The sequence below is a fragment of the Papilio machaon genome, chromosome 2, assembly GCF_912999745.1.
Source record: "Papilio machaon chromosome 2, ilPapMach1.1, whole genome shotgun sequence".
NCBI lineage: Eukaryota > Metazoa > Arthropoda > Insecta > Lepidoptera > Papilionidae > Papilio > Papilio machaon.
Window position 1 is genome coordinate 814,174 of NC_059987.1, and position 15,597 is coordinate 829,770.

The following is a 15,597-nucleotide window of genomic DNA, read 5'->3' on the forward strand; positions in this document are numbered from 1 at the left end:
AATTTCATAAATGAAGCTGGCAACGAGCACAACACATTTGATTTCATTATTGTTGTTTATAATATTAGTAGGATTACATAATATGTAGTACTATGTCGTTCTATTATTATTATTAAAAAGATCGCCACGACTTTACATAGCTCGTCTAACGTATTAACTTTTGAGTCAAAAGCAATTTGGTAAAAAAAACTTTGGCTTTAGAAATAAAAGTGTGATTTTCCTATCCAGGCTCTTATGAACATGCTTATACTCGTAATTTTGAAGTATTGAATTTATACGAAAAACTATTTACCTATTTTTTTCAATTTGCAGGCATTATGTGCAATCAAAGGCGTGTACCGATTTAACGTTATCTAGATAATGTATTTAATTTTATCACGCCTTATTTACATTCGTTCTATTAACCTCATGACCTAGAAAATTAAAAGTAAAATGTGGTTTTACACCAACATATACATATATGTTAATTAGCAGATAATATACACAACAAGTTTACGAAAAATTCAAACGCCACATTGAAATATAATTTTTTTTGCAACAAATACTACTTTTGCTGTTATATAAAATATTAGGCTGTTATTTATGCAATAAATTTTTCACTATCGATTGCAATATAATAGTTTAACTTGTTAATCTCATACATGAGGTACGTATTTTTAAATTTGTCTCTTTTTAAATAGAGACATTACAGTAAAATTAAAACAAATTGGTTTTTGTGACCAAAATCTCTCGAATGAAACATATCTTCATCCCTGTCATTACCTTTGACAAAACAGAGATAACAATAAGTGTTAAACAAAGATTTAGATCTCAGAAACCCACAGTAAGTGTTTCAACTTCTCTATAATTAGAAAGAAAAGGCTTTACGTCATAAAAATAACATAATAAAGTATTCTAGAAGGCCAAACACTTATGTCCAAGTTGCTAAGTTGCACTTTTCTTGGCACAAACTTCGCTACTCGCCTTTGTGTTCTCAATAAGGACGTAGGCGACCAAGTTAACAACGCCTTATTGTGAGGTCCGGGGTCAGCAGTTTAGAACATTTATAGATAAGCTAGACTTTACAAGGAAACACATTTCCACAAAAGGGCTCACTATATTGGGGAGATAATTAAATTGCATATATCAGGATACGCAAATGGTCAATGGCACTCTTAATAGGGCATTTTAGTATCGGCCAAAACCCCGCCAGCATTTTGCAACCCAGCTAGGTAAACGAAGGCATGGTTTCTTGCATAGTACGAACAAAACAGTTATTTTAAAAGTGACCAACTGCTAGTAGCTCTATGGTAGATGTACGGAAAATAAAGAGGCCGTTGTAGTAGCGCGGAGGCGATGACATCAGTAGACGGAACCACCGTCGCCCACGACCCGCCCACAGCATCACAGCCTTGCTAAACCCTCCACTAAGACCGAGAGTACAACAATGCTTGAGATACGCGATTCATATTTCACTAGCAGTTTCACGCGACTTCGTCGTGTGGAATAAAAAAAATCTAACAATAAATATAGGCTATATCACCCGGTGATAGTGAAGCTTCCGAACAGTGAAAGGTAGTATCGGAGCCTATTCGATGCAAAGAAACAATCAAATCTTTTTTCTTTATAATATTAGTACAAAAAATTTCTTTTTACGTGTAAATAAAATTTGAATGGGTTTAAAACAGTGTTTTTCAACCAGTAAGAGTCGGGAAGCCTCCAAGAAGTTAGGGGAGTTTTATGCACCGTTCCAAAGATTAATTTTACTAAAAGGGTCGCGTCGTGCAAAAGCTAACAAAAATGTGCGTTAATAATCTTTCCCGCTACCGCTCAATCACAATAACCTCCGTATAATAAGCTTGAGTTGATTTACAACAAAATACAAGTATTTCTGAAGCACGCAGTTTTCGTTCTGTCTATGGCAAGGCGCTGGGCTGGCGCATGTGGGCAGAGAGTGTACAAACAGAGACCAACTGATTATACATTCAGACCGCTTCTAGAAACACTTATTGTAAGAGCATTTATAATTTACAAAGAAGTTGTACATAAGTTTTAAATCCATAGTTAAAGGCACGTTCGACTGTTATGTTACTTATTAAATCATAGACTATCAGATACGACAGTAATTTTTTTTAATGGTAGAGCCTATTGGTAATTCAGCCAGCTAACTTGTTAATAAACAACCTACCTTTACGCTAAAAAATATATTATCGATGTAGAACATAAACGGAACGCATTAAACGTTCCTCAAACATAAAGCGTCTCAACATTGTGTGATCGTCATTTATTATCAAATAAATTGAGTTAACGAGACGTGAGAAGGTGATTCAGCGTAGTGCGAACACACCAGCAACTAACTTGATAATTGGCGACGATTCACAACGATCCATCTTCGATAACGAACCGTGTTGATGAACTCAATTTTCTTGTCCACAAAGGAAACGTGAAAGTAGATAACAACAAATATATTTTATTAAAATCAAAAGTTACGTAAACAGCTTTTCTACTTTTCTTAACTGTTCGACTCTTAAATTGACTATAGACTAGCTAACCTACAACTTTTCCCGCCAATCAAAAATTTCCTAATTTAAAAGCTGAATCAATTTATAACTCTTGACATTCAATTAAGGAACCGTGTTCGAGTTTCCTAATACGGTTACAATGTAGCGCCTTTTAGTTTTTCAATAACATATCGCGTGCTGCCTACAGTTTCTATTACAAATTAGTGTTACGAATGTAATACACATTTCGTTGTAGCTTTAATAGAGTAATTAAATATAAAAACGTCAAACTAATAATCTTACTAATATTATAAATGCGAATGTTTAGATGGATGGATGTTTGTTTGAAGGTGTTTTTGAACTAAACCTGATAACTATAGAGTACTAACATACTAGTTGTCGCCAGAGAATCCATCCGTACAGAGTTAAAAACTCAGTAAGTAGTCTGTGTTCTTCCAGACTATGAGCTGCATCTGTGCCAAGTTTTATCAAGATCCGTTGATCCGTTCTGGAGTTACCTTCTAACAAGCATCCATCCATCTAAACTACCGCATTTATAATATTAGTAAGATTACATATAGGTAACTTGTGTTTTGCAGGCACATACTAGTTCAAATTAATTTTTAACACTTTAACAGTAAGTTTTCACTGCTGTAACATATGCCCTTACAAAATCATATTGCGATCTCTTTCACACTCTTTGAAAATCAGCGAATAAGATACATTTTTGTACAGGTGTCTTAACAATGGAAATTCGCGGTAACGTTCGTAACATTGGTATCGGTTTTCGAAAGAACTCGTGTCGGTTGAAAATATGCTATTTTTTTTTATTATTTAGATGTATTATTTACATAAATACCTTGTGATATTGTAAATATTTGAAATAGTCAGCACTAAAACTACTTACGACAGCCGTCCGACTAAAAAAATATTACAATTCAGTTTACATAAAATCTTATTTATCTACTTTCCGAACTGTCTTACTAAATACAGTTAATGGTGTTAATTTTGCGTAAGTTATTTACATCTATCTATCAAATAGTTGCTAAAATGATTTCATAAGACTTATAACATTCCATTAGCGTGCGATCAGCATGTTCTAATTGATTGTATAGGTTTGTGCATTATAACAATAAGGTGATGCCACTTTCGACGCACTTCAAGTATTCTAAAGAGAAAAGTATCACATCAAACCTTATCAATTGAATAACTTTCTCATGAAACACACTGGATTTTCGTAAAGCAGACAGAGAAAAGTTCAGTATAAATGTACTAAATAGGCTAAATAGCCGACTTCAAAAAGAAGGAGGTTATCAATTCGACTGTGTTTTTTTTACCGCGAAACTACCGACGCTGTTGGTCCGATTTTGATAAAAAATATTTTTATCGAAAGGAAGTGCTTGCAGATGGGTCCCATTTTTTTTGTTGTGATATAAAAATCAATATTAAATAATAAAATAAATAAAATAAATAAATATTGTTTGAACTGGTAATGAAGTTAGCTTGTTAAACTTAACGAAGCTAACGTGTTAAAGACAGCTAGCACCCGTTCCTTCCATCATAATCGATACTAAATCTTGTTATTGCACAAGTTGTTTGCTAATTATTTGTTAGGCACACAGGCACCTACGCGTCGCCCGATGACATCACATATAAAATCGAAAGTCGCCGCATGACTATTTGTGATCGGAACATCGTCATAACACAAACACGGTGCACATTAATTGAACTAAAATGGTATAATGGTGTAAATAACACGGTTAAGGAAAACTCGAAAAGAAATCCGTTTAATATTACTAATATTATAAATGCAAATGTTTGGTTGTATGGATATTTATTAGAAGGTATCTCCAGAACGACTGCATGAATCTCGCTGAAATTTGGCATAGATGAAAATTATAGTCTGGAATAATTAAGTTTTTTTTACTCCACGCGGACGGACTCGCGGACGACAGTTAATAAAACAATAAAATTAGAATATTACAAGAGAACACGTTCTCACCCACAACTTCGTCAACGTGGATTTAAAAAATTACAAGTTAACCTATAGGCTATTCCAGACTCTGTTTTTTTTTTAAATTTAAACCAGATCCGTATAGCCGTATTGGAGTTACATTGTAACATACATCCATCCATCAAAACATAGAAGTAAGATTGAAGATGGTTTAAAGAGTTCGATTATGCAGGTGACCATGAATCGGTCTACTTTACGTTAGCTAATTAGCTAATTACCATTGAGTACAAACATCCGTAACAAAGAACATTTACCAGCGGTTATTTTTACATAAACATACTTTTTACATAAACCTTTGTAGACGTAGAAATTATTACTCATAATGATAAAAGAAAATAATAACATCACTTGGCTACGAAATAGTCGACAATAACACTGAATATGGAGTAAACAAATTTGGCAAATATGTGAAAGACAGAACTAGAATATTCCAGATTGCAGATTTTCTAGACTTATGACCGAATACATTTACTGAAACTAACATAAGATAAACTAAAGTATATTCCCGGACTCCGACATGAATTTGAAATGTTATCATTTATTACGTCGATAAAAATAATACGTTTCGTTCATGTACAATTTATTAATATTTTTGCGTCAACACATCGAGTTCTTATCAGCGTAGGATAATATAATCAACGATAAAAAATGAATCAGATCTTACTTTACCACTAAACAGGAAACCTTTATTTGTGGGGATTTCTTTGAACAGTGCGGTGTTATTGCAGTCTATCTTAAAGTAACCACCCATTATCTACTTAAATATATTAACCACAAAAAGTTCTTATATAATTTTTTGTTTAATGTTTCTATGATCTTAATAGTTTGTGTAGTTTTGGTGATGTAGAAAACGTATATGATGATGTTGTTTATAGTATCCCTATTATATATTAAACTAGCTTTTACCCGCGACTCCGTCCGCGCGGAATAAAAAATAATAAAAAAAACGGGGTCAAAATTATCCTTTGTCCTTTTCCTGGTTCTAAGCTACCTGCCCACCAATTTTCAGTCAAATCGATTCAGCCGTTCTTGAGTTATAAATTGTGTAACTAACACGACTTTCTTTAATATATATAGATAAGGCCAGGGAGATCAAGATTATATATTAAATAATATCCCTATTAGTCAAATAAAATTGCACAATACGTATATTAAATTTTTAGCCTTTAACCAAATTATTGTACAAGCATAAAGCATTTTAAAACACTTGCATAATTCTGTCATCGGTCAAATTCCAATTTAGGACACATATATATGGTCACCGCACATCTCACGGCTTAAGTAAACAGTCATACAATGCATCACGTTATGACGTGCTCTAATATATTGCAAAGGAAACGAGATGCAATCTGCAAGGCCACTTACAAACAAATTGATCATATTCTTGACATGGTTTTACTCTTTACTACATAATATTACCAGCCACTTTTCAAATATATAACTCTAAGAAAATAGGTTGACGTCGTCGAACCTGTCCGACTATTTATTTCCCATTTACATGTTAGTCTGTTGTTGGTATATAATACTACATTAAAATTATATAACCCACGCACTTCTTAAGAGTACATTGATGCAATCAAATGAGGTAGCAATAATATAGAAGTGTCGCTTGCCTTAATAACGCGATCTAAACCGGTCAATCTGGTACTTGTGTCGTCACATGTATGTAGGCGACGGTTTCCTAGCCTACACTTGCACCTAGATGCAAATATTCTATTAAATGTTTTCTATAAACCATCGCTGTACTGTGATAAAAAAAATCTTTGAACACTTTTCATAAATTTTTCTACCAAAAGGAATACTTAAGTACAAACAGGTCCTTAGACTCGCAAAGTATGTGTAAATACATTTATAACTAGCTGTCGTCCGCGACTCCGTCCACGAGACATTTAAAAAAACTTAATAAGTAGCATAAATGTTCTTCCAAACTATGGTCTACATCCATGCCAAATTTCATCGAGATCCGTTGAGCCTTTATCGAGATACTAACTAACAAATATCCACCCATCCATCCAAACATTCGTTTAATTTATTGATTCACTTTGTATCGTTAATAGCTTCATTTGCCAATAGACTTCTATTATGAGTTAAAATAACCGTTATTTGTTTTCCAGTTTCAAAGCGTCAAAGGAATGGCCAGTTGAGGCGCGAAGGCGACGCAGCGCGAGGGAACCCGCTCTCCGATGACTCACGCATCAACTTCGCCATTCGCAACCACTGCTTGTTTGTGCTCAATCGCAACTCGCAACTCTACGATATATTAGTAGGTATGTTCTTTACTAACTCCATTGCGTGTTTTTCATTCATGTAATAAAATTAATCTATATTTTGAATACTAACTGTCACATTCAGATAATACGAAAACATGCATACTTCTGCATTACACACAACAAAAGTTATCCGGACACAAAGGAGAAAGTTCACAGCAATTGAGCGACGTTATCAAGGACGGCCTCCGACACACTTCAACATATACTGAGATGTAATCAAGTTAGATGCCTTGGTACTGTGGTTAAAAAGATATTGTTACAATAAAAAGTTTGCTGATCATAATGGAATATCCTAAAAAAGAAGAAATATAATTAATAAGTAGAATGATGTAGAAAATTACAGTAAAGTGTTAAACATAACTGAAATTTTTGATTACAGAGAAAAAGACGTAGTAACCTTCACAGAGAAAACAGTCAAAATAGTAGGTTGATCAAAATGTATCAATTCATGTTCGTTAATTTTATAAATAGTATTAAAACCGATGCAACGTATTAAACAAGTAATATAATATTTAATTTAATGAACTCAAATTACTCGAGCAATGAACGCAGACGAGAGTTGGCGAGTGGGCGACGCGACGTCTTTCTCCACAACGAGACGATGACGCGAAGGCAGCAGAGCGCTTTGTCTTCCTGACCACGGACATTACAAGTTATTCAACAACTTGATCCACACATTTTCTTCACTAAAAATACAAATGTATTCAAAAAGCAAAGATTAAGTTCTTATTTCAAAAGACTGAGTCCAATCACAGCTTGAACGCTGAAATAATCGAAGATCGTCGAAAGATAACTTTTGATAAAATTGTAGCAAAAATGTGCAATAACATTATTAAATGTATTTAGAACTCGATTTTTTTTTAATATGCATGAAATTATTGCATTGCATTTCGTATCTTCTGCACATTGTAAACTTAATCTTCTGAAAAACGTTCAAGGAACCTGAACTTTAGACGTTTATGCCTTGCTTACTGGTTTTAACAACTAACTAGTTAGTTACCTAAACCACAACCGACAAGATCCGTCTTCGTAAACAAAATATATACGCAGAATTTTAGAGCCGACCCGCATAGTAGTGCATTGAAGTACTGAAGTGGACAACACTTGACCCAATATCGTCTTTATAAAGAACTATAGATTAGCACGTCGTAAAATGGCACTATTCATGAACAAGCAATGTGACTACAACATCTACGGTACAAAATTAGTATTTTTTAGAACTAAATGTAGTCAAATGAAGTGCGAAGTAGCAATGTGTACAAATTGCCACGTAAAATATAATTTTGGACATCAATATAAAAATTCGATTAACACGTTAAATTATAATACATTATGATTTTCACGTACTAAAATGAACTCGCAGTCCGGTATAGCAATAAACATGTTGAAAGCATGTTGAAAAGGTTACATTAAAGGTTGTTTAGATATTATTTTATTTATGCAGGAACTTTTAAAGAATATTAGTAGCAGGTCAGGTCGATCGCGGCGTTTTGCGAGAGCTGGTAGTACAGGAAGACATCAATAAAGTGGCGCGCGTGCCAATAAATGTACATACAAGGTTATGGGGGCTGGCGCGTCACGGAATAGGATCGATGGCATACAAAATAAAACATCGTCTAAAAAAACTATGTATTCCTGTTTCTATAGTTTTTAAAATGCCGGTTGCACAGGACCGATCATTGTGGCGATATTTGGGGGAGGCTGAATGGATGGATGGATGGATAGTTTTTAAAATATATTTTAAGAACAACATGTTCTCAGATAACTTCAGCTTTTAGCTATATGAGGATAAGTCTCTACTGTAGTAATACCTTTAAGTAAAGAAAATAGAAACATAATTCAAATTCGAAAACATAGAAACATAGTCAAAATTAAAAGAGAAGTGAAACATGTTGCGACACTAATGAAAACTGTTACAACAGACTTTCGGCCGTTTTTGGCAAATTTAAAACTGAAGGTTGGTGGTACTCAACGAGCACAGCCGTACATGGGTCGCGCAAGGCCGGGGCGCGTCCTCGCCGGACCCAACCTGCCGCCGAACAAGTGCCACAAATACTTTTAACTGGCACTAAATAAAATGTCAATTGTTATTTATAACATTACTAGCTGTCGCTTGCAACTTCGTCCGCGCAAAATTAAAAAAAGACTTTGTTAGTAGCCTATGTGTTCTTCCAAACTATGCTCTACAATCTACATCTATGCAAGATTTCATCAAGATTCGTTAAGCTGTTCCGGAGATACTTTCAAACAAACATCAATCCATCCATCCAAACATTCGCTATTTATAAGATTAGTAAGAAGTACGATACTAGTTGCTTCTTATTAATATGTGTATGTGAGAAATAATTGCTAAATGTAGCTTTCAATTTTTTCTCCGTATACACTCAGTATAAGCATAAAGATGTTATATTTTTTACTTAAAAATTGTAGTTCACTGTTTTATAAAAAAAAACAATTTATAAAAATAGACTTAACAATGCAATATGACATTTACCATGTACTATAATTAATAAAAAAAATCCGCAAGATGAAATGTTTCTAAATGGTCTAAAACTTATTGACATCACATATTTGGTCATCTTTTAAATTAATACCTTGTTAGATAAATCCAACAATTCTTGATGTTCTACAAATTAAGTTATTAACTACATCTTGCACTACTTATTGACATATCTAACAAAATGTTTGGTAGTAACGGTTAAATTCATTTATCAACCACATCCAATACAGTTTTTTTTTTCCAGAGTTAATATTGAATCTAAACGTTAAGACAAATAGTGAAGCCAGAAATTTAGTTTTATTTAATTTAATTTTTAATGGTTTATTATACAATAACCAATATTTCATTTACTCGTTGTCTTTAGTTGGCAATTGGGCTTAAAAATACAGTTCTTTCAACAATACATGTATTTAAAATAAGAAGATTATGATTGAAAAAACATTATTTATATATTTAATTTTTAAAATAATATTTTCACTACTATTTTGTGACTTTTAAAGTTGATTTATTTGCATTTAAATCACATTATCTTTATTATTACATATTCAATTCATGAGTTTTAATGGGTTAAAATTTATATTTTTTAAAATAGAAAAAGTAATTTCTTAAATGATAAAAACATTTAAAATTAAAATATTTAATTCAATATCTTAAAGTCAGGAAAGGATTCTGAATTACATTGAAGATAAATGTCTTGATAATTGAAAAGAAATTATCTAAAGCGTTGATTAAATAAAATTAATCAGATTTTGACATTTATTTAGGATTACTATGTAGTAAACCTTTTTAAATTAGATTTATTCAACAAATATTTTTCCAATTAGATAAAACTACTTGTAACAACTGTATTTCATTTTCCTGATAATCTATCAAAATGTTAGAATGACAAACTGACTCATACTTTATATTGACATAGTTTAAACCATGACTTTTTCACATTTATAACAACTGGTTTCATATTTCTTTATCATATGGTGTGGAAAATCACATGGCTTGAGAACTGACTTAATAATCGTATTTGAAAATAAAGGGATCTTGTATTAAATATCCCGATATCGCTAATTAATTTATACGTCAAGGATTTGGTTATTTATCTTTAATAATACGATCCCGGTTAGTTTATTGAAAGTTACCGACAACAAACTAAAACACGGTTGCGATGATGTTACACAGAAATGCAAAAAATATAACGATGCAGAAATATTGTGCAAGTGCAAAGCAATTGCTATAAATTCAAAATGTGATTGAACTCACCATCTGTTCTTTTTATGTTGATGTTAATTCCGGACTGGATATTTACTGTACCGTCATCCATTTTCGCACCGTTTTATGCACCACATACACTATATAACATTATATTATAATAAATTATAGTCAAAATATGGTTTAACACAATCGAAAATTGCACATGAGAACCGGTGAAAATTACAAATAAATTTCTACACCCAGATTGACAGTTATATCGAGCTAGCTACACACTTCACAGTGGAACGTTTGAAATTTATTTCACTACCAGACAATAGTCAAATCAATTCCACTCAATTTTAATACGGATTTAAAGCAATTGATTTGAAAATTGTTCCATTTAAATCTCAACTTAAGAAATAAAAAAACTACAAACGTTTAAAATATTTCGGTTAAAGTACGAAAATCCAAAATTATCAGTGTGAACTCCAATGCGTCGAAAAACACTGTATTGCCATATTACCGTTACATCACTTTCCCCTTTACGATTACGAGGTCGTGAATACACCTCGCAGAGAAATCCTAAATGAAGGATTAGAAGCACCTTGACTTCTGCAACTAATTTTTTTACATTTGTATATTTATAAACGAGTTTGGAAACATATTTCAAAGTATTATTAAAATTTCATTTTAATCAACATCATAAACAACTTCACAAAAAGAAGACGTTTAAAATTTTTTAACAATGAAATTTACCACTAAGTTTAATTTTCGTTAAAAATATTAATACAAGCTTGAAGTGTTTAAACATCATTAAAGCACAATAGGGCCAAAATTCCATGAAATGAAGAAAATACCCAGTATCCAGGGCATCAAATTCACTCCGACTGGTGTTACCAAATTCTTTGATTGTCTATGATCGGATTGCCAATCACAAATGACAGGTGGTAATCAATCAAATTTTAGCATTAAGTTTTACAATTCCAATATAAGGGTAAAATAAGAAACAACGCCACTATGAATAGCGAAATAAAGCTATCACATAAAGCAAAAAAACGTATCAAAGAGGTTAAGAGGAAAGCTAGACCCGGTAAGTGAAGTATAAAAATCCATGTCGATGTGCTAGCTTTTAATTGCACTTATTCTCTGCTATTTTATATTTAAAGCGTGTTATCTGTTATAAAAACTAATTATTGATTATCTGGTAACGGACGATAAAGTTAGAAGGTAACTGCATAGAGAATTTTCTAGAAGTATTCTGTCACGCCTTTTGAGCAGCGACCTCCATGCTTATAACTCATTACACCCGCGATATCCAGAAATGTTCACAATTTAATGAGTGGTTTTTTACATTTTTTACTACTATAAAGTCACATTTCAAAAGCTTCGTGACACTCATATGTCTATGTTATTAAACTGTTACAGAATTAGTTGACAAACACCAATGGACAGCTTTAAAGTATGCAGGAAATTTTGAAGAGTTTCTTAAATGCAATGACAATGTGGACCGAATAAATATTAATGAAGTTCCACAAGAATTATTTATAGAAAAATATGAAAAGATTTATAAGCCAGTAGTGATAACCCATGTACAAACTAATTGGAAAGCCAACCATAAATGGACTTTAGACAGGCTCGCCAAGAAGTATCGTAACCAGAAATTTAAATGTGGGGAGGACAATGAAGGTTATAGTGTTAAGATGAAAATGAAGTATTATGTTGAATACATGAGGACAACTACTGATGACAGTCCACTTTATATTTTTGATAGTAGTTTTGGTGAACATCCAAGAAGGAAAAAGCTTCTAGAGGACTATGATATCCCGGAATATTTCAGAGATGACCTGTTTAAGTATTGTGGAGAAGAGAGAAGGCCACCTTATCGTTGGTTTGTAATGGGACCTCAGAGGTCTGGGACTGGGATTCACATAGATCCATTAGGCACAAGTGCTTGGAATGCCTTGGTGTTTGGTCACAAAAGATGGTGTCTGTTCCCTACACAAACACCAAGAGAAATGATCAAGGTCACTGGGGCAATGGGTGGCAAGCAGAGGGATGAAGCTATCACTTGGTTTAAGTTGATTTATCCTAAAACTCAATTGGACACATGGCCTAAAGAGTATAAACCTGTATGTTGTTCTTCTACCTCATTTAGTTTTTAAATAACAAATATACAAAATCCTTAATTTTAACTTTTACTTGCTCATTGTTGAGATTTGTGATAAAGATGTCATTCATGTATAATGTTATCAAATATTTTTAGGTGGAAATACTCCAAAAGCCAGGTGAAACAGTATTTGTGCCGGGAGGGTGGTGGCATGTTGTTCTCAATCTGGATGATACTGTGGCTGTGACACAAAACTTTTGCAGTCGCACCAACTTCCCTGTTGTATGGCACAAGACCGTCCGTGGACGCCCCAAGTTGTCAAAGAAGTGGATCAAGACCCTCGAGAGCAAAGAGCCCAATCTTTACAAAGTTGCAAGCAGTATGGACTTGAACCAGAGCACTGGGGTTGCATCTGACAGTTCCTCTAACAGCAGCTCCTCTAGCAGTGACAGTGACAGTAGTTCTTCTAATAGCTCCAGCGAGGAGGACAGTGGACAAGAAAGCATTACAGCTCACAAAAAGAAAAGAAAAAGGAAAGTTTAAACTGGAAACTAAACAAAAACAATGAAGTAATTATTAATTGCACCAAATTTTTTTTGAAGTAATGTAATGAAATATTGTCACATATTAAGTAAGCCTGCCCATTTTGTATTACTAGTGTAATTATTTAAGTTATACTAATTGTTGTTTCCTGAATAGTGAACAATATATTTTTTGTTAACACAAATAAATAAATAATATTACAACGAATTGTTTTTGTATTCCGTCACTGAAAAGGTTTAGGAAAATTATTTTATCTTTAAGACTAAATAAGCTAAATGTTCTAATGTATATCAGCAACTAACTTTTCATTGTAACGTAAATCACAAGGTTTGTCTATAACAGTGTTTCCCAAAGTGGGCGATAACGCCCCCTTGGGGGCGTTTGAAATATAGGAGGGGGCGATAAGGGGTCCAAAAAATGGGGGGCATTCAAATTAATTAAAGTAAACATTGTAGTTTTTAAGTTTTAGGGCTGAATAAAAATTAGGGGGCTCTGAAATATAATTGATTTTCAAAGGGGGCGGTGAAAGAAATAAATTTGACAATCACTGGTCTATAAGGTTTATCTATTTGCACAACTTAAAAAAAATTTTAGCCATTGCAGTACGTTTTAAAAATATTTTATTTTAGAGTGGCAATACAAGATCGTTGACATCTGCCAAAGCAGCGAGTAGAAAATTCTTGTAGTCTATGGTCGTTGGTAGCCATTTGTTATCCTAAAAGTCTCTGAAACACATCAATTCAAAATGCTGAAATCAGCCTCTGGATCTCTGATAAACGTCCTGAAAAGGTCCATAATCCCGGCAGTGAGGACCAGTGCTGCAATCCCAGTGAGGTGGTCCCACGATGGTCCGGTTGAATCCGATGAAGAATTTGATAACAGGTTAGCTCCCATAGTTTTGACGTTATGTAATTGAAAATCGTATCCTATAGGCACTATCATTTTATTTGTAATTATCGTAACGCAAATGAAATCCTGCATAACTATTGTACCGGTAAATTGTAAAGTAAATTTGTAATTTTAAGATAAACGTGAGACATGCTTTACGCCGATCAATACCGTCTGCTTCTTTATCTATAATACCTATCAAATCCACATTCCGCAAAATATGTTTGATTAAATAAAAATAACAAATCGTGTTAGAATAAATGCATGCTACTGTGACTGGGTGTTATTTTAAAATACATTAAAAGAGTTTGGTAAATGTTAAAAGTCTTAAAAATTGTAATATTAAATCAAAATTATTTATTTAATTATCTTTCTAAACTATCACAGTTACATAACATTAATTACTATATTATTCTGTAGGCCTAAATTATTTCTGCAATATCAATTACCATGGCACTAAAAATCATTCTTGGACCCAATAACACTTCCACAATACCTAATTGATTAAATACAACTAAACTGCCATTAAATTGAGATAACTTTTATATTGTTTCTCATAATAAGGAATTAAACATATTTAGCATAATGTTCTTTTATAAATATAACTTATATATTGAGATAGCTTGAAAGAGGAAAAGGACTATTGCAGTAGAATTACTGCAATGCAGGGTTTTCTTTTTTTTCACATATAGTGAAGTAATGCAGTAAGTTCTGGTTTTATAAGCAAGGCGTTGTCTCCTTATACTAGTAATACATGAATTTATTCAATGAAAAAATACATAATAGTCTTGAAACTGGGCAATGCCAGAAAATTTTATGATATAAATATATATTTTTAAAGTCAACAATCCAGCAACAATTAACCTAAAGTTTTGTTCCAGATATGAAGCCTTCTTCAACAGGAAAGACATTGACGGCTGGGAAATCCGCCAGGGCATGAACGACCTGTGCGGTATGGACCTTGTTCCAGACCCTAAGATCATCAGGGCTGCTCTGCACGCTTGCAGAAGAGTGAATGATTATGCTTTGGCCGTCAGGTTCATTGAAGCTTGCAAAAACAAATGTGGACCCAAAGTGAATGAAATCTACCCTTACATCATTCAAGAAATCAAACCAACATTGACAGAGCTTGGAATTGAGACTCCAGAGGAACTGGGCTATGACAAACCAGAATTAGCGCTGGAGAGTGTTTATGATGTATAAGGCTACCGGAGGTTATCATGTTAAGCTGTAGAAGAATGTGTATTATAGATTTGTCTTTAACTTTATTTTATTAAATTGTGCAAAACACACTTGCCTTGGCAAATGTTTCTTAGGTTCATCATTTAATAATCAACCAGCTTTTATCTGATGTATTAAAACATTAGGAGGAGACAACTTATTGTTTTATTTAAATGTTACACTCCTTAATCTTTACAAAACAATACTTCTTAGATAAAAACCAGTTCTGTGCTTCAAAAATTAACCGATAGAAATTAAGAGAGTATTTATTTGTGAGCATTGGTGGCACAGATGTTAAACACCTGACCAGAACAGACTGTAATCTACAAATCCTAGCTCAATTCCCTCCACCTACAAATCTGTTTTTGGACTTTCGTATGTATCTAACA

The 15,597-nt window shown here is 33.1% G+C and overlaps 3 protein-coding genes and 1 long non-coding RNA gene across 7 annotated transcripts in view; 3 read left to right on the forward strand and 1 right to left on the reverse strand.

Moving 5' to 3' along the window:
- Window positions 1-10,925, reverse strand: part of LOC106716077 (kinesin-like protein KIF2A) — a 41,452-nt gene extending 30,527 nt beyond the window's left edge. The window contains exons 1-2 of one of the 4 annotated variants that reach the window (XM_045681916.1): window positions 10,886-10,925; window positions 10,519-10,607 (exon numbers count right to left, since the gene is read on the reverse strand). In XM_045681916.1, coding sequence (XP_045537872.1) covers window positions 10,519-10,579 — 61 coding nt within the window. In that variant the 5' untranslated portion in view covers window positions 10,580-10,607; window positions 10,886-10,925. Of the gene's footprint in view, window positions 1-10,518; window positions 10,860-10,885 lie in introns of those variants that run through there. The other 3 variants (XM_045681920.1, XM_045681923.1, XM_045681925.1) reach the window with 3 other exon arrangements.
- LOC123721880 lies at window positions 5,171-6,976 on the forward strand. Its single transcript, XR_006756327.1, has 3 exons — window positions 5,171-5,233; window positions 6,609-6,757; window positions 6,847-6,976. It is a non-coding gene; the product is annotated as an uncharacterized LOC123721880 (long non-coding RNA).
- A 449-nt stretch (window positions 10,926-11,374) lies between the features above and the next one.
- LOC106716043 (bifunctional arginine demethylase and lysyl-hydroxylase PSR) lies at window positions 11,375-13,136 on the forward strand. The gene is made up of 3 exons (XM_014509470.2): window positions 11,375-11,539; window positions 11,875-12,578; window positions 12,713-13,136. The coding sequence occupies exons 1-3, from the start codon at window positions 11,467-11,469 to the stop codon at window positions 13,097-13,099; spliced, it is 1,164 nt and encodes a 387-aa protein (XP_014364956.2). The 5' UTR covers window positions 11,375-11,466; the 3' UTR covers window positions 13,100-13,136.
- A 630-nt stretch (window positions 13,137-13,766) lies between these two features.
- LOC106716045 (cytochrome c oxidase subunit 5A, mitochondrial) lies at window positions 13,767-15,357 on the forward strand. Its single transcript, XM_014509473.2, has 2 exons — window positions 13,767-13,981; window positions 14,869-15,357. Exons 1-2 carry the CDS (start codon window positions 13,845-13,847, stop codon window positions 15,188-15,190), a joined length of 459 nt encoding a protein of 152 aa, XP_014364959.1. The 5' UTR covers window positions 13,767-13,844; the 3' UTR covers window positions 15,191-15,357.
- The last annotated feature ends 240 nt before the right edge of the window (window positions 15,358-15,597 follow it).